This window comes from Coloeus monedula (genome assembly GCF_965178545.1).
Source record: "Coloeus monedula genome assembly, chromosome: 6".
In the NCBI taxonomy this organism is placed as follows: domain Eukaryota; kingdom Metazoa; phylum Chordata; class Aves; order Passeriformes; family Corvidae; genus Coloeus; species Coloeus monedula.
Genome location: NC_138786.1, coordinates 27791906 through 27816834, shown reverse-complemented (window position 1 = coordinate 27816834; position 24929 = coordinate 27791906). Strand labels below are relative to the sequence as shown.

General features: G+C 39.4%; 1 protein-coding gene across 1 annotated transcript; it reads right to left on the bottom strand.

The window, feature by feature from the left end:
• Window positions 1-244: 244 nt before the first annotated feature.
• On the bottom strand, window positions 245-24830 carry GANC (glucosidase alpha, neutral C). Its single transcript, XM_082284028.1, has 24 exons — window positions 24760-24830; window positions 23585-23647; window positions 21987-22095; window positions 21325-21452; window positions 20609-20791; window positions 19728-19773; window positions 18301-18367; window positions 16867-16963; window positions 16078-16258; window positions 15089-15242; window positions 14467-14702; window positions 13364-13490; window positions 12350-12429; window positions 11325-11468; window positions 10830-10926; window positions 10349-10450; window positions 9663-9906; window positions 7894-7958; window positions 7276-7352; window positions 5986-6060; window positions 5460-5573; window positions 4805-4917; window positions 3214-3317; window positions 245-2330 (listed from the first exon to the last, which is right to left on the bottom strand). Exons 1-24 carry the CDS (start codon window positions 24786-24788, stop codon window positions 2221-2223), a joined length of 2745 nt encoding a protein of 914 aa, XP_082140154.1. The 5' UTR covers window positions 24789-24830; the 3' UTR covers window positions 245-2220.
• Window positions 24831-24929: the final 99 nt, after the last annotated feature.

Below are 24929 nucleotides of genomic sequence, written 5' to 3'. Positions count from 1 at the left end.
CAGCAACTAATTCCTACTGAAATCCATAGAAGTTAGGAACTTCATACCATGGAAAATTTGACCCATGAGTACTTACTATGGTGCAGATATCTTGCCAAGGGCCAGAGAATAAAAGCAAGTAATTTGCTTTAACCAGATACCCTTGGAAGAATACTCACTAGTGATTCTTAACAGTAGAATGAATGTTGGAGGAATAAAGTTGAAGGAATGAAAGAATAAGACATGTAACTTGCTTCATTATCACTTTATTTCACTTTCCAATTTGAGAAATAGCAGTTAAAATATTTCATTAAATTGCCTCAGATAATAACTATATCCTGTCAAAAGCACTGCTATGCTTAAACATAGGAAGAAATCATCAATCAAAGCTTAGAAGGTGATAGAAAAATAGAGTCTCTCTCTCTTTTCACAAATGTAAAAGATATTTGCTGCTGTTCTACATGGATTAACATGTCTGCATTAAGCACAACAGTATTTATGCTGCCAGTTCCTGGAGTGGAGGCTCACACTGTCTCCTGGAAGGTGCTGACACATAGCTCTGCAGAATAAAAAAGCAGGAACCTAAGGGTCTGGTGGGGAACAAACTACGCTTGAGTAGTCAAGAGCAGAGTACTCACAGTTTGCTCTCACGCTTGCTATTCCCAGAAATCTGCCCTGCAGAGGACAAACAGCAGCAGGTGGGAATGACTGACTAAGCTCAGGGGGAGATGAGTAATGTTACGTTACCTTTAGCTGGCAAAAATGGTGACCATCCTTCTCGGTTTCCTACAAATGAATTCCCTGACATTTTTAGAAAATACTTCCTTATCTTACTAAAAGAAATTAAATGAACTAGAAATCCAGAAGAAACAGAAATCCAACTGATGGCATGTTCATGTTTGACTCAAAGCAGAACTGGTTTTAAAATAATAAAGCTGACAAGTGTAGCAAATGAAAAGGGTAAACAAACTGTGGAGCAATGGCAGCCTGTGAAAAGAGGTGCCTAATATGGAAAGACCTGAGGGAACAGGCAGGTTGTAGTGGATCTGGGACTCAGAATGTCTCTGTTTTGCAAGGGAAGCAAGCATGAGGACACACCAGTTCTGTTTGCAGAGATGGTGGAAAAAGGAGGCAAGGGAACATGAGGCTGAGTTGTAACAGAATGGAGGAATAAGCATAAAGTGGGATGCCTAAATGCAGAATCAATCCCATTAAAATTAAAACTTGCTTCATAAATGCCTTGCTCAAATCTCAGCCAGATACTAAGAAGTGACATTAGTAAAACTTGTGTAAAGGAAGCCAAACATTGGCAGGACTTGGAAGATGTGGAAAAGCATAGCTCCTTCACTGGGCTGGCTTAAATCAATGACATTCCACCATCAAAGCCAATTCTTTCCCAACATAATTTTTTTTTTTAAAGTAGTACTTGCAGATGAAAGGGGCCAATAACATGGAAAATGTTTCTGTGCAAGTACAGCTGCCATCCTAAGCCAGTACTGCACCTATGAGGACCTGTGCCTTACTGAAATCTAAGTTCCAAAGGTGGCTGTTGGGGAGCCCTCTGCACTGCCACATTACCATCTTCTACTACTGCACAACTGACTGGCACAACCTACCCAAACCTCACCTCCAGTGCCTGAGCTGTTTGCAAAGCCTGCTGTTTACTTTCCTGTGCAGACCAGCTAATTTTGCATTGTCATAAGGACTGGAAAGCAGAAGTGTCTGTGATCACACTGGGTGGCTCCTGTGTTTGTTCTCAGAAGGCAGCTGGCGGGCAGAACTCTGGTGATAACCCCTGTGTCTGTCATATCTGCTGATGCTGCTTGTTGAACTGGCCCAGATCTCCTCAAGTGCTCCAGTCTGTCAACAGTGGGATTTTCAAATACTTATATTAAGGCCTGTGCCAACCAGCCACAATCTCACCCCATCAATTCGTGATTTTCATTGCAAGTGAAGGCAGAACGGAAGCTTAATGCTTAACTGAAGCTAGCCTAATGCAAACAGTATTTATCTTATTTCCCCAAAGACACAATCCTAGTGCATTACTTTTGCTGAACAGAAAAGTTATCCAAGTTCAAATTAGTGCTTTAAAAGAAAAATTTAAGAAATGTTAGTTTGGGTGTGTTGGTGGAAAGTAAGTTTGTTGATTTGACTGGATTCAAGTGAACATCTGAAGTCCTCCCAGTTTATTTCTCCTCAGCCTCTCAATGAACAGCTTCTCTGAAGAAGTTGGGTCTCCTTTCAGCTGATACAGATCTCCCAGTCAGCATCAACACTCAGGGCTAAGTTTTCCAGTGTCATCGCAGAGGTCTTTGTATCGTATGTGAAAACCACTTCCTTTTTTTTCCCATCTGAATAGGACAAGAGAGTTTTCTATTTAATTTAAGAAGAACCCTTCTGAAACATAGTTACACGTGACTCTACAGTTTTTAGTTCTGACTGTCCCTGCCACTGGCAGAAAGGATTAATTAAAAAAGAAACAGAAGTCAAATCTTCCCAGCACACACACAAGAATGCAGTGGAATAAGAAAGTAACTTTTTTTTTCCCTGATCTTTCAAACTATGGTACATCAAACTATGGAACTACTCAAGGATTTTTCTGAAAAAAATCACCCTGGTTTCTGCACAGGTTTTCCCCCAAGCACCCTTGGCAGATGGAGGCAGAAAGTCGATTTCCCCATGACTCTCAAAGTGAAGGGACGTGCTTGGAAAGCAACCAGAAATTAAAAGCTCTTTCTGTAGATGCTACTCCCTATCCATATGGGATCCCTTGCGACTTCTAGAGATCCCCATATAGTCAGGAACTCCAGAGCTTTTGGATCAGCATGGAAACAGAAGAGTAAATATGGGTTTGTCTGCAAGTTTCCTGTTCTATAGTAGGCAGGTTGACAGACTTGAGCAAATGGGCCTTCATTTGAAATGCCATTTCTGCTCATGTTCTGTGCAGGAAAATGTTGCCTGAACTTGTTCATTTCAAACCAATTTTACTGATATATTTATCACCTTACAAAGCCAGTGTTCTTCAGTTTTGCATGTAGTATCAATGGTGAATAGCTGCTGGCTCCCTTCACTAAATTCTGTCCTTAATATCAAAGAAGTAGCAAAGAAAACTAAACAAGGCTTCCTATGCTGTAACACTTCCTTTAGAGACCTGTCAGTTTGACACCTCTAGTGAATGGCAGCAGAGCAACAGAATTTCAAAAAATTGTAGTAAAATAGACGTCAATTCATTACCCTTGGAACTGGCTGTCACAAAAGTGGGTTGCTTTCCAAATCCCAGAACTATCACCCGTTCAACTACACATGTGGTGTGGTATTGTCCGCTTTCATCTACACAGCTGAAAAAAGGAAATTATTTCATACACATTAATTTCTTTCCATCAGTATAAGTTCAGTATCACACAAGTATTATTACTTCAGTCTCATCCTGAAAGCTTCCTATACTGGTTTCCTTTCCTCTATTAACTTTTCTCTTAAAAACAAGTAAAACTTTCTCCCATTGTCAGCTAATTTCTCACTGCATATCAGATTTCAAAGTCAGAAGAAAAACAGTTTGAGAAGCTATCTTATAGAAAAAAGAATGGCTTTGACAACCAGAAAAGTTCTGGATTTTCAGAAAACAGTAGAGAAAAATCATAAATATAAATGTAGAGCTAATTTTAACATTTTTTTCAAGCAAGATATTTCAATCTGAGACAAAATTATGTTTAATTTTGTAACTAATTTTTCATTAAAAAGCTCTCAAAATGAAACTTTTTTGTAATGTACAGAATATTATATCATTTATCTCAAAATGACTTTTTTTCCAACTTCTGGATTTGGTAGCAATTTAGCACCATTTTTCTTTCTCATACTGCATTTTTAAGCTTTCCAGATTTCATATTCCAGATAAAGAGATTTGAAGTATACTTTTAACCACATTATACAAGCTAAACTAGTTTTGCTCTGTATTAAATTTTGTAGCGTTAAGACCACTTCCTGCGTATTTTTGAACCTTGAAGGACTAAAGAACACCTGTAGAATCACCATTTATACACTACACAGCCCTATGTGCAACACACCTCAATAGTAAAAGTGTTACAGTGACTATTTGGCATCTCGTTCCTTACAAGCAGCTAAGGATCTTTTTGGCTTTTAGGTGTTGTCACTGAGCCTTTGTAGGTGGTACCCCTTGTGCCTCCTTTCAAGTGCTTCTCTTCATGCTAATATATATGGTGAATTTGTTCATTACTTTGGAAGACTGCAGTGGTATGGTTTTGGTTCCCAGACAGAAGCACTGAACATCTCCAGTTGGAAGGGACACGTAAGAATCAAGCCCAACTCCCTGCTCCTTGTCGGACTACCTAAAACTAAATCCTATGACAAGAGCACTGTCCAGATGTTCTTTGAACTAGGAAAGGCTTGATGCCTTGACCACTTCCCTGGGCAACATGTTCCAGTGACTGACCACCCTCTCAGCGAAGATTCTGTTACAAAATCCAAACACTCAAGGTGTTGCCTGCTTGCAGATCTCCCAGTTCATCTTTTTTGTCTCTCTGATAGGCTTTACCCTTTCTAATGACTTTCTTTATATTTGTGTCAATCTGCAGAATCTCGAGTTTGACTAGACTGCAACAATATGAGGCAACTCAGTATTTCATATGTTACTGCCCTCAGACTTATGTAGAACACTTACTTCTGCAGTTTTATGACAGATTCTGCACACTGGGACTTCACTAAGCAATAGATGAGACTAATACTGCTACATTTGTATGAAGGCCTCATGAACTAGAACAGGCATTTCCAGTGACAGTGTGTTGGTGACTTTTTGCTTAATTGCTTTTACCTGGAAAAGAGAATGTTCTTGTGGAAAGTGAATTTCCGATACAGGAACTGCTTCTTGTGGAGATATTGAAATGAATGCCCATCATCTACATAGAGCTCACCTATGGCATAGGCCTGTGAAACACACCAGATAGAGCACAAATTAACAGCAGCATCTAGTGTTGAATAATGAAACTAAAATGTCTCACTATATGTTATGCTTCATATTGAAGGTGTATGTTTATTTTTCTTTAGCAACTTGTATCCCTGGAAGGCTCAGGCAATCCAGCTCTGAGACTGCTGGACATCCTGGTTTTGTAAATTGATGCAGGCGCCATGTGTCACCTCTTTACTAGCAAAGACAGTTGTAGGAAGTTCCCTCTCTGTGCCCAAGAGGAAGTTTGTGGCCTGCTCATTCTCTGTTCCTTCCTCCAAGGGACTAGACAAGGGCTGAAAAAGGTCAGAAAAATGTTCTGCCTCTGCTATGCTCAGATAATCATGTTTGGAGGGAACAGTGGGGGAGAGGCGAGAGTCCCCTCAAACAGCTCAAGTGGAGAAGAGCCATTGGGCACTCAAATGTAGATGCCATTGTGCTGATCAAACAAGCAGCAAGGGCCTACAAGGGTCCAGTGGAGCAGAAGATATCTTTGTAAAAAGGGAATGCTATCTCAGAGTACCTCTGTGTCTAAGGCCACGTGGAGCTCATAAGGAATATCTATCATCCATTCAGTGGATTTTCCAGCTGTGGTCTTCAGGGGTATCACAGTGCCCCCCCGCTGGAATACCGGAATCTGCAAAACACAAAGCCAGGGCAGAAAGGTTCCTGTGCTCTGATAATGTAATTTTAACAAGGATCAGAGATGGCAGAAGTTTGCTCAAAACTTAGAAATGAACTTTTACCACACATATATACAGAAAATTATTCAACTAATAATGGGAATAGTAGTAACTTTCTGTATGTGTATAAGCAAAATACTTTTGCTTGTAAAAGCAACCCTTTTATCATGTCACTGCACGACCAGGATATAGCAGTGTTCAATCTAACAATAAAGGAGATGAGACTTTTATACAAAAGCTATTTTAGATTACATTTCTGCAAGGAAATTGAAATGTCACTTTTCTGATTCTGAATAACAACGTAACAAAATCTTGGGGTTTTTTCTTCTGCTCAATGCAAGTATCATTTTAGAAAAAAAAACATACATTCTCCAGTGTTACTGGGATCTTCACTGTGCCTGCATCTTCCATTCGCTTAAATTTTCTGAAATCATACCAAATCTAGAAAAAATGAAAAAAGAATGATCGTAACACATATGTCAAGATCTGTTCCCTCTGCAGATGTAGTTACTGTCCTGCTTAGCCTGTCACTATTCCTAACAATGTATTTGATATGCAAGAAAAAGCATTTATTTTTAAATCAAATGACCTTCTGTATGAAAAGAAAAAATTATCATTTCTGAAGCACAAAAAGAATCTGACCCTTTTTACAGTTTGCATAATGTCTTGTATGTCTTAAAGCATCTGGAAGTGCAAAACAGTGAAACACTTCCTAATTTTTTTTTTTTTAAGTCTAATTCTTGAAAAAGCATATTTTTATTGAAGTGAAAATTAACAAAATTGCTAATACTGGGTGACAAAAGAGAGCTGCATCTGAATCTCCCATGCACCACACTTGCCAGAAGGTTTAATTGCTTTAAGTGTGCCAAGCAGTCAATTGCCACAGAGATCTTGATATAAGTATTTTCCTTAACTTGTCTGGAGAGCCTAGTCTGTTTTTCTCCTTATACTGAGAAGAATTTTAAGTGTCCTTAGGTGCATTAGTGGAGTCACAAGGCTCTGCATGGTTTCATACACTCCCTTTTGCTGCTTACTCTCTAGAGTCTCAGACTTTCTCTTAGCAACTATTTTCCCCAAATCATTTCCCTTCCTCCACAGCTGCTGTCACCAAATGCTCTTCGTAGGAGTGGACCACTGTGCCATCCTGTGGATAAATACCTTTACTTCAGAGAGGAACTGCTCTCTGTATGTGTCAGTCTTTGCTATACATGTCCCAGGCTAATGAGGCTTGTATTTCCTTGTTAAAATTTTCCTCACAGTTTCCCTCTGATTTCCTTATGATCTTTCTTCAAAGTTCCCTTTTTCCCAACATAAAATGAGAAGTTTAATCCAAAGAGAAACACATGAAAGAAGGAAATTGACAATTTAGCTGTTTCATGGTGATTGATAAGAAGCAGCAAACCTTGAGGGGAGATTTAAACTGTAGATGACGTGAAATTTGCGCAGCAGCTCTTGAAAAAGCAAGGAAGAAAATTTACTGTGAGCCAAGCAAGCAAGGGATCAAGATGGAAGGAAAGGTTCAGAGTGGCACAGCATGGCCAGCCAAGACTTGGCACAGCAGGAGTGCTCAGCAGTTCTGAGATGAGGAGCTGGGAAGGTCTCTGCATAAAATACTTCTTTGGGCAGAACAGTTGAGCAATTCATGTACATCCTTACCTCCTCTGACCCTGGAAACAGAACTGTCACTGTCTTGGCCTCTTTTTCTGTGACTGGATGCACCAACAAGGCATTTCCTGGAGAAAAACAAACATGGCTGTGGTCCTCAAGGCTGCATCTCTCCAGAGCAGAACCTGTGTGCTCTGGGGTTGTCAGCCTCCTACAGCCATTTTAGGAGCTTGCTTGGGCACATCATATGCTTAGGTTCACTTTCTACTGAAAAAAAGGCCTGTGTAGGGAGCTGATGGCTGACTGACTTCAGCAGCCAGCCATACCACAGTCAACACCAATCATGTTTCGGTGGTAGTTGTTTGCTATGCCATTTTTGAAGGAGACTGATTTTAGCTGCTCCACTGAACTTGATGTTTCAGGTCAAAACCAAACATGTTTTTTAAAGTGACTAGTGAGATAAAACTCAGTTTTTGCATCTCCTATGTCATCTATCTTTAAAGTGCAGTTGAAACTAGGTCCCTCAAAGAGGTCTCAAGTTCTATATTCAATAATTCGTATAATTAAGTGTAATTTTTTAAAATCTTGAGTGTTTTTATGTTTTCTTTTTGTCATGCAACACCTCAGAAATATTTAACTCATATTCCAGAGAACAAGATACCTGCTTACCCAGCATGTACTCATTTTCCACATCAAAAGTTTCCATTTTCTCTGGAAACTCTATCCAGAGAGACCTGTAGAAAAGAAAGATAATGGAATTCAGTTACACTTTTCCTCTCCAATCAACCTGTTCAAGTCCTTCTGGTATTTTCAGGCTCCATTTTCTCCCTCTCTTTACAAGGCACAGTTATCAAGAACTGAAGATAGGGCAAGATCCTCTTTTGTGTCAGTGACTCAAAGTAGCCCTTTGATTCAGTGATTAGAGTCCCCAGTACAGCATGAGTGAAGACACTACTGTATACCTAGCTTTACATCCTCATTTTCTTCCCTCCTGCCTTCTTCCTTTCAACCCTGCACTACATCTGCCTTCCTTCTATCAAAGGAGAGATGAATGAGCCTTTGTGTTCCAGTCTACCAGCAATGCTGGCACCTGATGAGCTAGATCCTGCAGCACAGTCCTTCCTGTTCTCAGCAGCTCACTGCTGCTTTTATAGCAAGTCTCCTCCTGGCCACGCCTGAAAAACCTGCACCAGAAGCTCATTTTCAGTCTTACTCAAAAAAGGGTAGTAATAACCATCTGGTTACAGAACAAGAGTTGTAAATTTAAAGTTTGAGACATTATGACAGTAATAGCTTGTTAAGAGACAGGGTCTGGGTTCCCTTACACAAAAGCCTGGCTCACCTGCTCACTCACAGGCACCCACTTGTTCACTGTAGCCCTACTGCTCATGTGCTTGCTAACGAGGCACACTTTCCACTCTGCTTGTCTCAGTGAGAAAAATATACTTCCTCTCTAATTCTGTACCTACTGCAGCAAACTTAACACAATAGAAGTGTGGTTTAATACTGTGGGCAGTTCACATGTCAACAAAAGCTTCATTTCAAGAAAGACAGAAACCCACTTTCTATGTCAGTGCATAAAACAGATGCATTTACACCTACCTATGTGCAGAAAGACACTCACACTATGTCTGTAATGCAAATCATCTTCAAAACTCAAACCACTCAACCCTTGTCAAAAAGACCTTTATGTTTTTAAAACTTATGAGATGTATCTGCGTAACAAAAAGTAAAGGCCAACGTGTGCAAAAGAGCAATTCTAGGACAACCTCAAAGACACAGAAGTCAATACCAGGGAGATTAATGACACTCATCTCTTCCTGAAAGTGCTGCAGTCAGTTCCATAGAGGTACATTTTTAAGAGGTTAGACAGCAAGAGAGCTAATATTTATTTTCTAATTTAATTTCCGTTCTAGATTATTAAATTCTCTACTAAAAGAAACATTATAAGGAATATTGCATAAGTAAATGATAAAACTATTCATATGAAATAAGATTTTATTACAATAACAATTAAGCAGTAGCAAATATTTTCATGAGAGGCAAAATGGCATTTACATTTCTAGGTCAGCAAGTTCAGAGTCCATTAAGCACTGTTTTATGTACTGGTTGGACTACTATGGGATGTTCTTTATCATGACGAAAAGTCTGAAGTCCACACTACTTTAAAGGGTTTAAAGAATGTGATGTGTTTATTGAATTAGTGTGTTCCAGGTGTCATTTGGGAAAAAATTCAAAACATAATTTTCCCCTGAGAGCCCTAACAAAGCTTGCAGAATGCATGAAAATAGAATTCAGTATTATTAGAAATTTTGTGTGGTTTTCTCCCTTTTAATAGTCAAATAAGTAACTACAAAAGTAAGAGATGGTAATTTAACTTCCCTTCTCCAAGTAAGTTCCTGCAGATAACCCCTAAGCCTCCTGACTCATGCTCTTACCTCATGACAGGTTCAGCCGCCGTGTGTGCCCGATAGAACAGAGTGTATAAGTAGGGCAGGAGGACGTAGCGCTCTCTAATGGCTTTCCTGATGATCTGGGTGTTCTTCTCCCCAAAGAGCCACGGTTCGCGCCGTTTGCTCTCCATGTTAGAATGACCTCTGAAGAAGGGCTGGTAGGCTCCAGCCTGATACCAGCGAACAAGTAATTCTGGTTCTGGATCTCCAATAAACCCTCCCACATCAGCTAGATATTGCGCAGACAAATAAAAATACACAATTGTGGAGATTGCTCTGGAAAATGTGAAGCTCTCCTCTAACAAACATTCCAAGTGTATAAATCCATGCATTTCACAATTTGTTCACTGTTCTGCTGTTGGGCAGCTGCTTGTCCAAAATCTCAAGACAGCTTTTGAAGGCTGAGTGACTTTCCCAGTGACAGAGGACTGTCACAGTGATGCTACAGAACACCACCTGAGGACTGCTGCTCCAGATGGGACACAAACACTGCACAAAAGTTAGTGGAGACATGATGGTGAGAGCCAGGTTTCAGGCTTCTGAAACCAGACTAATCTGTGAAACTGCCTGGAAAGGCACAGGGCTGTTGAGCTTTCCACCGTCTGTGTTGAAGTCTACCTTGGGAATACAAGCTTGGTGGCACCATTTATGCACAATGAGAAACACATTACCTCCACAGAATGAAATCCCTGCCATGTTGATGGTAAGAAGCATTGGAATAGATATTTTCAAGTAACTCCACTCTGCTGTGTTGTCTCCAGTCCATACTGCCCCTGGAAATACCCAGTTTCAGTATTATGCAGGAAAATTGAATGTATACCTCAGTTTATGCTTGCAGTTAAGGAAAGAAGACAAGAATAATCATGAACTACTTGTGAGCTGCTGTACATTGCAACTTTTTTTTTCTTTATACATGCATGCTCCTGAAATAGGCAGTAACAGCAGGTATTGGTTTGTCACAGGACACAGGTTACTATTCTCCCTTTGACTTGTACACACCTTGCCAGCCCCTCCTGATTTTTTAATCACTTGCACTCTTATGAGCTCAGCACATCAGTGTTTACAAGACAGTTTCTGTCCTCTCTCGACTACTATCCATCAAACTTAATAGAACAAAGCAGCAAGGAAGGCATCCAGCTAATCCTTACTTACCATACTTCTGTGATCCAGCAAAGAAAGATCGTGTGAGGACAAATGGTCTCTCTTTTCCTGAAGAACGTCTGATGAGTCCTTCAGCAGTTGCCATTTGCTGAAAATCATGAATATAAGTCAGGAAGACAAACTCTTTAATTAGGGTACTTTCTACACTGTCTTTTTAGCCCTTCTAAGGCAGAAAAATTAAGAAATCTGTACCCGTAAGTAATACCTATTATTAAATAACACATTCTTATTAGAATATACATAAACAAAAAAAGTTATTGATGTTGTATAGTCACAGCCAATGTAATTTACATTATTATGGTAGAAAGGCATAGATGTTGTCACATTTTCTTGAGACCAATCACAGTTTATTTCAAATATTGCAACATCCAGCACAGCAGAGTTTCAGTCCTTGATGAAGGTTACAGAATACCTGCTACTGGGTGAAGTACCACATCAGACATACTGCATGAGAATAACTGCTGTTTGTGCCTCCAGATACTCTACCTGATAGAATCCGTAGAGGTTGTGTACTTCCCGATGCTCCCAGTTGTTGTAGTGCACAGCATCTTTCTGCATTGTTAGTTCTGCCCCCTTGAAGACTGAAGGCTCATTCATATCATTCCATACAAAGAGGATATTAGTGGATGCCTGTGACACAGGGATGCAATTAGGTCATGGCAGAGCCAATCCTGTGACTTAAGAGTGTTTATCTCAAGTGGGTGTCAGACCAGTCTGGGGAATGAGCAGAAACAGCAGCACAAAAGCAAGACTCGGTAATTACACTTTTCAGGTCACTTGAAAGTCCCCAGTTCCAGTCATTCATCTCATCCCTCCTAGAGGCCCTTCTAGTCAGGGTAGCAGCCTGCAAGCCCACTTGATCTTTGCAATTCTTACAAAACTCAGTAGGCACTTGCTATTCCTGCTTCCTGGTGAGGGAAAAGAGGCAGGGAAAAGAGAAGTATAAAACAGCCACAAGGCAACATCAGAGAAGGCCAGAGGTGAAAAGCTGGAGAGGAAAACCAGCGTGGGAAGTATCTACTATGCATGTCTGCTAGGGAAGTGGTTTCAACAACTCTGCTGCAAACCAGAACTTTGGGGCAGGGTGAGGAGAACTGGAGGTGTGCAGCAATGGTCACCCAGACACTTTCAGCACTAGGCAGGAAGGTCAGTATGAAGTGACTGAGCTGTGAGAATGCACTCCCACATCGCTCCTTGTGTGCTATCAAGTTAGTAAAGGCTGGAATGGCAGCAGCTGTTTTAGATTATGGGTTCTTAAAATGCCTGCAGTTTGTCCCTTCTACTGCTGCAACTGAGTGAGCACGTTCTCTGGTCGCATATGGGTTCCAACTATCTTAGTGAACATAGGTCCATGGAGAAAATCCTTCTATGGTACTTCAGCTTATCAAGATATTTTCCTATACACTACAATAATAGAGCTACAAAGGCCAACAACTTGCTTAGACACTATCTTTCTTTTCTCCCTTTTCAGGCTTTCTGGGATATGTAGATCAGAGCAAATAAATACAAACCTTGTATGTTTTGAAGGCAAATTGATCTGCATACCATTTTCGCACTTCAGGATTTGTGAAATCCAGGTAACAAGAGGAACCTGTGGATGTGGGAGATCCCAGTTATCTACCTAATTTTATGAACATTGTCTTTGCACCTAAATACAATGGCCTAAAGCTACGATGCTTTTCATAGGCAGGAATAATGTAGTTGCTATTTTTTTTGAAATTAAAGCTCAAGAGCAAATTCCAGGCTGACTTGGAACTCAGTACACCCCTTGCCATGTTCCGAAGGTCAACTCACAGAGATTCTGGAGGTCTGAAGCTCAGTACCATTTAAGGATGACTGCTAGCAGTTTGATATATGTTCATGTGTGAACAAGAAGTCAGGGAAACACAGCATTCCCGGTATTCTGAGCTCAAACAGGAAAGGATCACTGAGAAGCTGAACGACTACATCCTGCCACACAACTAGAAGTTGTAATATGTCTTTGATTTTTCCCATAATCATTCCTTTGCCAGGACTGTGGGCTTCCTTTCTGTAAAGAAGGGGGACAACCTCCTTTGCCTCCCTGCAATGAGATTGCCTCAAGAAAAACAACATGTCAAATCACTGTATTACTATTGAATCAAAGTCTTCAGGATCGGGGTTCACTAAATTTCATCCAGCCTACATAAGCTGTGCTCACTGCAACAGACCAGACTGCATTTCTGCATCCAAGACAAGTTGGGAAGAGGAATGGCTGTTCTCATCAACAAATTCAACTCTTTTAGTTCTAGGCACTGGGACTATATGCAGATCCAATACATATAACAGAAGTAGCTACAAAAGGCAGCTGAGGCAATCAGAACATGACTATACCAAAACCCCACATTATTATTAATTATATTAACTTTTAATTATTATTATAATTATTAATATTTAAAAAAATTGAAAGGAATATAATAATTCTGCTTCTGTGGATCACAGTTATCCTTTTCTGCAAAATTTTTAAAATAAACAGCTTAAAATATATAGAGAGAATGGTTTTTTACCTGGCCAACAGATGCCCTCAAAATCTTGTCCACTTCTGTCTTTCACAAAATAGCCCTTGTCTTTTGCCTGTGCATACAGGGGATATGAGGGATCAACCTTAATATGAGGATCTACGATGACCACAAGCTGCCAGGGTAAGAAAATAAAACACATCATTAGCATCAGCTGTGCTTAATAAAATAGTACGAGCTCACTTTTGATGAAAGGCAGAGAATGACTTCATCTCAGGTAAAGAAGAGAGCTGTGTCACTAATTTTAAAAAGCAGACACCAGTTTTTTTATACACTGTGCTAGACATATGTACAGGACCTGAATTTACAAGGAGTGCATGAACTCACCCATCTGAAATAAAGGACAAAACCCATGGTTTCAGATAAAAGCAAGTACTCCAACCCCTAAAACCACTATGTTTAATTCACTGCTGTATTCTGTGAATGCGAAAATATCTGACTTCTGTGATCATGTGCCTGCTTAAAATCATATGCCTTAAGACATTTGAATTCATTTTAGTTTGTGTGGCATACAACAGCAACAGGTACTGTATTTTGCAGTTACACTCTGCTGCTTTGCTGCAGAACTGAGAAAGTACTATAGCTCCAACTGAGAGATTATAAAATTTGAATGCTATTTCAACAATCCCCAGTTCATTGATTTTTGGCAAAGATCAAGCATTAAGCAATTCTACAACTCAGTAATTCCAAGGAAAATATTTTAGCTGTAAAAATAGAAATACAGAAACTCAAAGAAAAGCTGAAGCAACCACAGAAACTATCAATGGTGAAAGCTCAGGTTAAGAAGAAAAATTTTCTGCTGTGTTCATCAATGACAACACCGAGCTGCTTCTGTAAGATGGAATTTCACATAGGTCAAATTTAGCTGGATCGTCAGGATACAGAACAAACTACTAAATAATAAAATGATATGAGGAACTGAATTAAACAAGATAGCTTGCATGCTGGAAGCATCACCATATGGCAACACAATCTAGTTTACTGTGTTGTAGTTAACCTGTTTCCAGTATCTGAAGTACCCTGGTTAAAGCAAGACTTGGTAGATTCACACTACAGAGAAATCTTTTCTTTCTTCCTGCAATATTATTTACCTTGCGTTTTTTCTTTCTGAGATGTTCTTGCATCTTTCTGGGGTTCTGGAATTTCTGTTTATCCCAAGTAAAATACCTCTTACCATCCGTGTGCTCTATATCCAGCCAAATGACATCATAAGGAATGTCATGTGCATCAAAGCCAGCATCCACTGCCTTGACATCTTGCTCGTCCTCGTAATTCCACCTGCACTGATGGTAGCCCAGAGAAAAAAGTGGGGGCAAGGCTTGAGTGCCTAGAAAAGAGTATATGAATGAAGATAAAACTATCAATAAATTCAGTCTTTTCATGTTATAAGGTGGCCTGTCTTGATAGTGACTGGCAGCTCTAGTTCCTTGTGTTTCACCTCTTCATCTAAGGGTGCAGATTTGGATAGCAGTAATTATACTGGCTTCTCAATTAGAGCCAAGTTTGGCCAGCTGTAAATGCCAGGGAAAACAAGGATGGAGGCCTGTCTTCACAAAGCATGAGCCTTTGATCTACACACTGCAGTTTGGGAACAACTGGCCTCCTGCACACAATGGGCTAGGTAAATATTGACGCACTCTTGGGTACAGTGTGTCCCTCAGAGAATCTCCCGGGTAAGTGTGCCATTCTGACTCCAATTATGTGAGTTAGTACCTGTCAGTTGTGCAAACTGCTTGAAGATATCAAATGCAGTGGGTCCCATCAGTAGGAAAACATCGATGATCCCACTTTCTGACATCCAGCGTACATTGGTTAGAGGCACTGCTCTCTGCTTAGCAGTCTCTGCAGCAGATCTGGATGGAGTGTGCTGAGAGAGAAAACAAGGTAAAACTGAATCTCTCTCTCTAGCAAACTTTTGTTCAATGAAGGATCAAAGAGGGAAACACACTAAATTTACTAACACTTACCTGAAAGCTATTAGGAATACACACTGAATGTTTCTTATATATCCTTCACAAATCCTTTACCTTGCATACCACTTAGACAAAGTAGAGTAACAGGTAATGAGAAAAAATGGGTAATGAGTGGCAAAATAATTAAAGACTATGCATTTTCTGTAGGATCTTTGAGTAATATCTATATCATAACTAAACTAAAATTTAAAAAAAAATTAACCACATAATGCAGTGCTGGAAAAGCAAGATTTGCTTTTTCATCATTGTTTCAATTTTAACAGAATTCATATGTTCATGTTTCAAGAGCTGAGTGAGTTCCTTTCCTGAACATTTTATGTTTCTTCAAGGTCAGTCACAGTCCACAGAAGAATGTGTGGCAATTCCAAGAATTTAAAACACTCATAAAAATTCCTCAAATCCAAGTGATTGTCAAGATTATTGTTCACCATTTTTTCTGCTTGCTACATCCACCTGTGTAGATTTTTTCTGGGTATTTTCTCTCTGCCTCCTCCTGTAGACCGGTTAAGATACAAGATCTATAACTTAGCTCTTGAAAGGAGTCATCTCTTTGTTCTTTTCATTTAATACAACAAATTTAGTAATAGGGAGGACAGGAGGAAGAGACTGACAATTCTTCATTAGTGAGCAAAAGATAAACCTCCAACAGTGTTGTTATATTCCTGTTGGCCCTGTCCTGAAGTGTTTTTCTTTAGTTATTTAATTCTGAGGAAAGTGAATAACTCTCACCTCAGCTACTGCCTTTGTACTAATATCCACCAGTGTTTCTGAAGAGTTCAGCCAGAAGATCCCTGAAGTTCTGTTAGGCTTGTGTGCTAAGAGAAGGGGCACTGAACCATAAATGCCTATTTTGTCATGTATCTTGTGGCCGAAAATATCCAAATTATAAAGCCGGTAGGCATCGCCATCACTAGGACAAACAAACAGATGTGTTTGTTACATGTAAGCATCTTGCACTAGGCCAGTTTTAACTCTACTGCTGCTCCACTAATCTTGGTGAATATTCAGTGAGTGCTCTGTGTTCTGGTCTTTTGTTTAGCAGCCAGAGCTGAAATATGGACTGTCTAGATTACTGCTTCTTTGCTTTGTTCCTCACTGTCTGAACCAAACAAGATTTTTGCTGACAACGAGACTACTTTGCATTTGCTTTAAATCCTAAAATATGATTTCTGAACTCTCCCATCTTTCCATGGAATTGCTCTTTTATGAGTTCTGCTAAAACATGACTGATCAGCAATTCAGAAAAAAACTTTATGGAAAATTGAGAGAAAACAGAAGGGGCCTTTCATGAAATTGCACACTAGTGAAAGCAAAACACCTTACTCCACATGGATAGGGGCTACAGTTCAGTTTGCTGTATCATTAAACTAAGATATACACTATATGATATACATATCTCAAGCTGTTTTCTGCATTAAATTATTAATACAATGTTATAGCTCTCCTTTACAAAAAAAAAAAAAAAAAAAAAAAAAAAAGACTGCATTCACTAGCAATCTGACACCTTGGCGCCTTTACCTGGTGTTTTTGAGGAGAAGTGTTTCTGTGTGTTGTGGTATTCCATAAACATGGTCATATCCATGTAAAGAGAAGTCCATGCCTACAGAACTAGGACCTGCAGAAATAACATTAAATGATGATTACGCAGAGTTCCATTCTTAGGCTTATCTGAAAGGAATAGAGCACAGCAACCTAACTGGATAAACCAAAAGAAAATAGGTTTTAATGTTTCAATAATTAACTCTTTCATGCTTCCTTTCAACTTCACTTCCATTATTCTGTTCTATAGAGGTAATGTTTGAAACAGATTTTATTGCATGTCTTCTGATTTTAAACTTCTTAAGAAGATTAAATGAATCACTTTAACAGAAAAAAAAAAAAACAAATCCATGTAATCACGGGTCACTTCTTTATTCTGTAGTGAAACTGCATAAAACTATCTCCTGTTTCCCACTGGTCTTCTCTGCAGCCTCAGGCAAGGGAGTAGCACGCACAAGAGTCCCTACCAGTGATATCATCCTGTCACATTGCTGAATCCACAGCAACTTTTGGCAGGCAACCAGAGATCCTGCAGACTGACAAGCAGCAGCTTCAGGATCAGAATCTGACCATATGGACTTAATTCCTCTGACACAGAAAACAGAAAAACAGGGTGCTGGCCTAAGACATGAGAAATAGCATGAAAAACAAGGGCAACAGTTTCCTGCCCTCTATGTCTTGGCTGTGAAGCGAAGAAGTTTCTCTCACCAAAAGGAATTGCTTTCAGACTTCCCTCTTCCCACTGCAGCTGCTGGGTTGTGCTGGTTGCTGTAATAGTCTGCACGATAATGGTAATGGACAAAGCTAACCAACTTAATTAATATAGAATACAACAAGATGGACAGCAGATCATCATATATTTTGGTAATTGATAATTTAAATTGTATTTGTGCTACTATTCTCGTGTCTATAACCTTCTTCTTATCACTTAAGATTGCTTAGTATTTCCTTTTTCAGTTCACACTTCAAAAAAGTTTCTTTGTGACAATTATTAATGCTTTCATCATGATTTCTTATATGTAAGGAGAACAAACTACAGGTGAAGTCAATGTTATGTACTAATACTCATAAAAAAGAAAAGAAAAAGGAAATAATATATGATATACATGTACAGTCAGACGATGCAGATAGTGTTAATGCTGTGTCAGGAATGGCACTCAGTGAGTTGATGAAATGGGCCACATTTAATGTGTTCCCTCTTAAACAAAGATATAATGAATATTTGCAGAGCTTTTGTCAAATTGTTACCCATCACTGCTTTCTGATTAAAACAAAGTTAAGGCAACTGAAAAGCAGGAGCGAGTGAGACATTGATAAACATTAAACAGCTAAACAGAAAGCAGACAGAAAAATGAATAAACATGGATATATACAAAACAGTAAAGCTGTTTTCAGAACTAGACTGAGACTTACCATGAGCTTTGATGTCTAAGAAACTGCCAAATTTCTCTTGCCAGAGACCTAGATCCTCTTGTTTTTCCTGTACAAATAGAAATAGCTAAGCCTAGCAAATGAAATTGCTCACATCATGTATTTCTAAGAAAAATGTTTATTCACACGAGATTTATACATTGTTAACTGCTTTTTTTTTGCCACATATGGCCAATGTAAATAAATCAAAACCACAAATCTGATTCAGCTGCAGGAATTTACACTGAAGAACTGATGTGCACATGTTGTACACAACCAGTCTGCGACAGCATAAAAGTGATATCTGATGTCTTGAATAGAATCACAGAATGATAGAATAGCTCAGTTTGGAAGGGACTGCAGAAGATCACCTGGTCCACCCTTTAATGGTAAAGGGAACTTTGATGAGATTATCTAGCAGCCTGTCCAAACAAATCTTGAAAACCTCCTGTGATAGGGCCTATACCACATCCCTGGGCAGGTTGTTCCAGTGAATGATTATTCTCACTGTAAAAAATGTGTTTCTCCTTGATGTTGAATAAATTTATGAAATGCATAGATACAACAAACCATACAAACAGAAACAAACCCACTCCCACAAACAGTAAAGGTCAGACAACAAAAAAACTCTCCAGACACTCTGGAATGCCTGTAACTGACACTGTTAGCCTCCTTGTGTCTTGTAATTCATTGTCATAGAATTTACACTTCTTGCAGTGTCTTTCCTAGTTTTCTTTTCTACATTCATCCCACAAGAAGTGGACATGGCCTCTTGCAGCTGTGTAACTTCCCTGGCAGCAATTAGAGTTCAGACACAAGTATGCTGAAGGCAGCACAGCTCCTGCCCTTTATAACAGGACAGCGGAGTCAGCAGCCATCTGCTCTGCAGGAGGCTAAAATTATATCAGGGACACAACTCAGCCTCTTGGGAAAACTGCTATGTGCCTCTATGCACTGCCAGGACCTGGTCTATTTTAAGAGAGAATTTTATTTCTGTATTAAGCCTGAATGTATGCGGAAGCACATTTTTTGACTGTTATAAAAAAAGTCTTGTTCTTTTGAAACTCTCTTTGCAATGAACAGGGAGTTTGAAAATGACAAATGTCACCACAAAACTCCCTTTTACACATCTACTCCAGATCAAATAAGAGACCAAAAGAGAAATAAATTAATAATAAAAAGGCTAAAGAAAGGCTACAGATCTAGCTTTTTTGTGCTAAATCTACCTAACTGATGCCTTCTACAGACTTTGTAAAACGCATAAATCTTTCTCCAACTATGAATTTGTAAAATATCTCAATATGTTATACCAGGTCCTTTTTGAAAGTGGGTAGACTGTGTTTGTAAACACAGTATAGGGCAAAATGAAATGTGATTTTAATTTTCTTTTACAAAATACTCATACTGGAATTGCAGTAAGCATAGGTTACCTTAGAGGAATCACTTGCTTCCTCCTCATTTTGTGCTGTAGGTTTTCTAGTGAAAACATATACATAGAAACAATCAGTTTATTGTTAAATTAAGCAAGGATTTCAAACAGAAAATTAAAATAGCACCATGCATTGCTTTATACATTATGTAAGAGTTTTGGTGTAAAATCATTGCAAATCATTTTAATATTCAATGCCTTAAAATAACCTTCACTCAATACTTGAGTTAGGTTGACTTCTTGGCCTTTCATGTGTATTTCTATCTGCATCAGCATTTTACCCACCCAGAAGCTCCTCACTTCTTTATCATTCTGCTAAGGGCTCTCTGTTAATTTCAATGTTTAAAATAATGCTCTATAAGAGAGACACTTGCTATGCCCATTTTTTAGTCATGACATGTCCTGCACTGAGGTTTCTCATCCTTCCAGCACTTTGTAGTGTGATTAGTCTATGAAATCTTGCAGCTAGATGGCACACTGCAAGTTGAACAAATCTTGACTTCAAGTGCTTATAGAGTGAATAGCACTTACTTAAGGAGTAAACAGAGTGATAAAAAAGATTAAACTAATAACTTCATCATACTACTGTAACTCATTCCCAAGAAAGACAAGGGGTACCAGGATACTTTAGTGTTTTGCAGAACTGGCCATTAAATGAGGTTAGCATCTTGCACATAGCTGCTGCAAGGGGTTAAAACAGTCTGCAGCTAATTGATCCAGAATTTGTTTGTTAAAACTTCACCGTGTATTTACTGTACATATGAAGTAAAAGAGAAGACGTGATACAGTGCCCAAGATCTTTCAGAAATTGCAATTCCATAGACTTATCTCCAGCTACAGCACAACCAGTATATACAATGATGTGACAGACAGATACTGTACCTATCACTGGGAGGTGGTTGTAGGTGCTCAAAATACAACAACCCATTGGAATTTATGCTCATAACAGTCTCACCCTTGGACTGCAGCTCAACCTGGAAGGGGTTTGCTGTGACTTGAAGTTTGTAGTCCTCATTAACACTTGATAGTACCAAAATACCTGCCTCCTTGTGGGATATGAACAGTCTGGCAAATAAAAGCAACAACAGCTTTATATGAGTCAGCAGCACATAAAATCCACTGTAACTAAATAACAATTTGATACAAAAAATGGGCTAAGAATATCTGCATACATTACACAAACCTCAAGGCTAATGTTGAGCCAAAGAAGGCCAGAAATACATGCTGTGCTCAGAGTTCACTGCATAGTGCAAAAAGTGGCTACAGAACTGCCATGAAAACTATCATGAGCTTGCATTCCTTTCACATTAACAGGTAATGCCTTAGGTAAAAATGATGCATTGAAACAAGTAGGTTATTTTCTGATTGGGTCAAACAGGCTCAGGTTTCTTATGTGTATGATAAAACTTTCTCCTAAGTATTTAACATGATTTTTTGAAAGTAAATTAACTACATGCCTTCTTTTTTTTCTCTTCCTGTAACAACTTTATATTGTAGAGAGACAACTGTACTGTAACATAAAGGAGGGAGAAATGAAACAAAGCTGTATAAATTATTAAGATGCTAAATCATCATCACTTAAATCACCCATCACTTACCTCTGGGTGGTAGGTTCCTTTATAAGAACATCAGGAACTTTGTATCTTGCTCTGAGAGGAGATGCCTCATCAATTTTAAGCCTGAAAATATTGCCTTCTATTTCATAAATTTCTACTTGTAGAAGAACCTGTGAGCAAACAAACAGATAAACTGGTAAGGATGAAAAAGACCAACTTATTTTTAACCCAGCATCACCAAACACTTACTGGCTGGAAAAAACTGAAACATGCCTGCTTTCTGATTTAATGTTCTTTAGCATTTTTCAGTAAAAATCATCATCCATATAAATTTACATCAGCTCACTCTACTTCACCCCTTTGAAGAAGCAACGCCATTTAAATGAACTCTTTTATCTTCAAGCCTCTGATATCTAGGATTACAGAAAATGAATTTATTATTCTGAAATAGTGGAGAAAACTATGAATGAAAAATATTTTTCAGATAAAAAGAGTTCTAGTCAGAACTCTCTTTTTTTGTAAAGCCATTAATTTTTTTTTTAAGTTAAATGCTGACCAGTAAGGACATAGTTCGATTGATAGTTTGCATTATCTCTCAAATATTTATCACTGAAGAATCTCAAAACCTGCAAATATTATCAGTCTTTTTGACAATATTCACTGCTCGTTCTGTAAGCACCCTCTTATGCTAGGTGGTATCTCACCTTATTCTCCTCATGAATAATTTGGAATTTGACGTTTTCATCACTTAATGTGACTGAATCCAACAATACTCGATACAAGGATTTTCCAGGATGTAGAAGTTTCTGACGCCTGTCAAGACAGAAAATTACTTTTGGTCTCCCCAGCTTTTGTGGCTTATATCATAGAGAGGAACATAATATTGTTAGAAATGTTTACTTAATAATTTTGTATTCAATTTTTCAAATAAAATTATTAGCACTTCAAGTCAAGTGGAAAAAGAAGGAATATAGTTCTGAACACATCTGAATGCTTATGAATGAGATGTTAGAGGGGTTCAGGAGTTCACCCATCACCACTCTACAAGGTTTTTTAAGACAATAATAGTCTTAATCCAAGTGTCCAATGCTTAGCTGTACAGTTACATTGTTGTTCTTTCATTTATCCTTGAAATTTCATGTGAATAATCTGTTTTTCATTTTCTGTCATATATCCCCTTAACTCCCCGATGGACAGCTTCTACATTCTGGGGTGATGAAATAATGTGTGTTTGTAATTTGAAACTGAATTCTCCATGCCAAGCCCAGGTTTTATGAACTATTTGAAGATAAATGTCTTGGAGGCTAACTTAAAGAGAAATTTTTTCATTAATAAACCCAGTATGTGAGTGACTAATTGTATAACAATAGGCAATCATTCTTTTCAGTCAGTTAGCACAGGATAGAACATAACGGAGGATGGGAGGAAAAAAACCAAGGTCAATAGATAGCACAGTTAGAAATGGGATGAGAAATATGACTTAGCATAAGGGTAGCTTTAAGGGGCTAGTTAGCTAGGATTTAGATTTGACACTGAATTCTGGCCAAGGTGCTTGCTCAAGAGGACTATAATCACATACGCTATTGTCACAGACTAATGGTTTCTATTGAGTGCTCTGCTGCTTTGAACTACAGATAGAACCATCCATGTCAAGAGAACAACCTGCATCTGAGTGCACCTATAGTTAAAATATTGCTGGGGCTTTGTCAGATGAGAGGACTTGTAGATGCTAAAGAGGCTGGCAAAGAAATTTTCCTATTTTTACAGCCGCCTGGGGAAAGTCTCCTTTTTCCTGCTAACTGGCTGGGAAAACGGTTTGAGGTTCTGTAAACTATATTGCAGGTGCAAGCTATTTGTGTCTTTGTTTTCCACGCTAGGAAAAATATTTTGGAAATGGGTGTTATGCTGTTCAGCCAATCGCTCTGGGAGGCAGATGGTCAAGCACCCAATGGTGTTATGCCACTCTTGCGAACAAAGCTATATAAGCTGATTTATATAATTAAATATATAAAGGCCAGACATTTCTGGCCTGTGAAGCCTATCCTGAATTCGTGTCGTTCTTCGCACCATCCTGAGGACAACGCGACAAGGACTGATCCTTTTGAATTTTAACAGAAGACATTTTGGATGCAAGATTACACATTTTAAAGTATGCTGATTATTGCTTGCTGACAGGTGAGTAGAATGCTCACCTTTGAAAGATAAATCCTGAAGGTAGCAGACTTGCTGTGATTAAAAATCAGTGTGGAACTACTTCCTATATCTTGTTTAAAAATAACCACCACAATACAATTCTCCGTACCTGTAAAAAGCAATCTGGTTGCATTTCTTAAAGTTGCTTTTGTCCACAGCCTCATCTTGGACACTAGAAAGAGCAGATAAAGAAAGTGTTTAAATGTGTACATCAAACACCTGCTGAATGATCAGATGGTGGGTATCCTATTCAAGAGTGGTCAGGATTAAAGACAATGCAGAAAACTCTGGTCCAACATAAAATGTGATGGACTTTGAACTACTGTGTTTAGATATGGGAAGAGTTTCTAATACATTTAGTTTCATGTTGAACCATTTCCTTTTAAACTTTGCATTTTTGAGAAATGATTGAATCTATCAATCTGTCTGACTAACAGAGCTAAATTTTAGCATGGCTGAATTCTTGGGGATTTGCATTTTGAAGCCAGACCTCCCTCTGCAGTCATTGGAGTTAATTATTATTTTCCAGTAATAAGAATGGAGAAATGGGGAGTACTGGCAGAAAAGAAGAAATCCTGCACCCTTTTCTTCAACCTTCAGTGGGACTGATAAAGGAGGGAGGCTTCTGATGGTCCTGCTGACAGCTCTATGTTGTTTTAGGCTTGACGCCAACTTCCTGATTTATTAGATAACAATAAATGTTTTATTTGCCTGAAAAAAAATGGGCTGTCAGTAGTGTCTTATTATGGAAATACTTCCCAGATCGTGCTGGGTTCAGACACACATGGAAGAGAACAAGGTATTAGTTCGGGCAGATAGAACACTGATGCTTACAGAATACTTATTAGTTACATGCATGCAACATAGAAAATGCAGACGCCACCCATTGAAGCTCAGTCCAATTACAAGTCCTGGATTATTATGTGAGATCTCACAGTGACCATGTATTTAGATCACTTAGCCCTTCCCATTTTTTGCTTGAAGACACGTACGTCCTTTCGGGTTTTGCTTCAAGTTCGTGTGCCTCTGTTGGCGCATTTAACACGGTGCATCTCGAACTACCCCTCGCGCTGTGGATCCTCTCGCTGCCCCGCTCTGCCGCAGGAGGGCTGTGCCCGGGCAGGGCGGCGGGGACAGCACGGACACGCCCGCCCCCCACCCCCGGCCCGCTTGATGGGCCCGGGTCCGCACCCCGCCGCTCCCCGCGGAAAACGGTGGAGCCACCCCGGCAGCAGCGAGAGCGAGGACAGGGCCGGCCGAGGAGCGCCCACCGGGCTGCGTTACCTGACTCCCCCCGGCGTCCCCGCTTCCATGGCGGAGCTGCCCCGAGCCACCCCACGGAAAGAAAGAACGCCGCGGGCCCCGAGCACGACCGGGCCGGCAAGTGACACCCGGGGGCGGTGACAGCCCGGGCCGAGCCGGGGAGCGGCTCCGCCCAGCGCCGCTCTTGCCGG

Bases quoted from the DNA above. Each gene is read 5' to 3' on its own strand.
- GANC (XM_082284028.1), bottom strand. From the start codon at position 24,788: ATGGAAGCGGGGACGCCGGGGGGAGTCAG. The intron at 15,243-16,077 runs GTGAGAGTTATT...TTTCTCTCTCAG, and splicing joins GTACAAAGGCAGTAGCTGAG to CACACTCCATCCAGATCTGC. The intron at 7,353-7,893 runs GTAAGCAGGTAT...GTTTTTCTCCAG, and splicing joins GGAAAATGAGTACATGCTGG to GAAATGCCTTGTTGGTGCAT.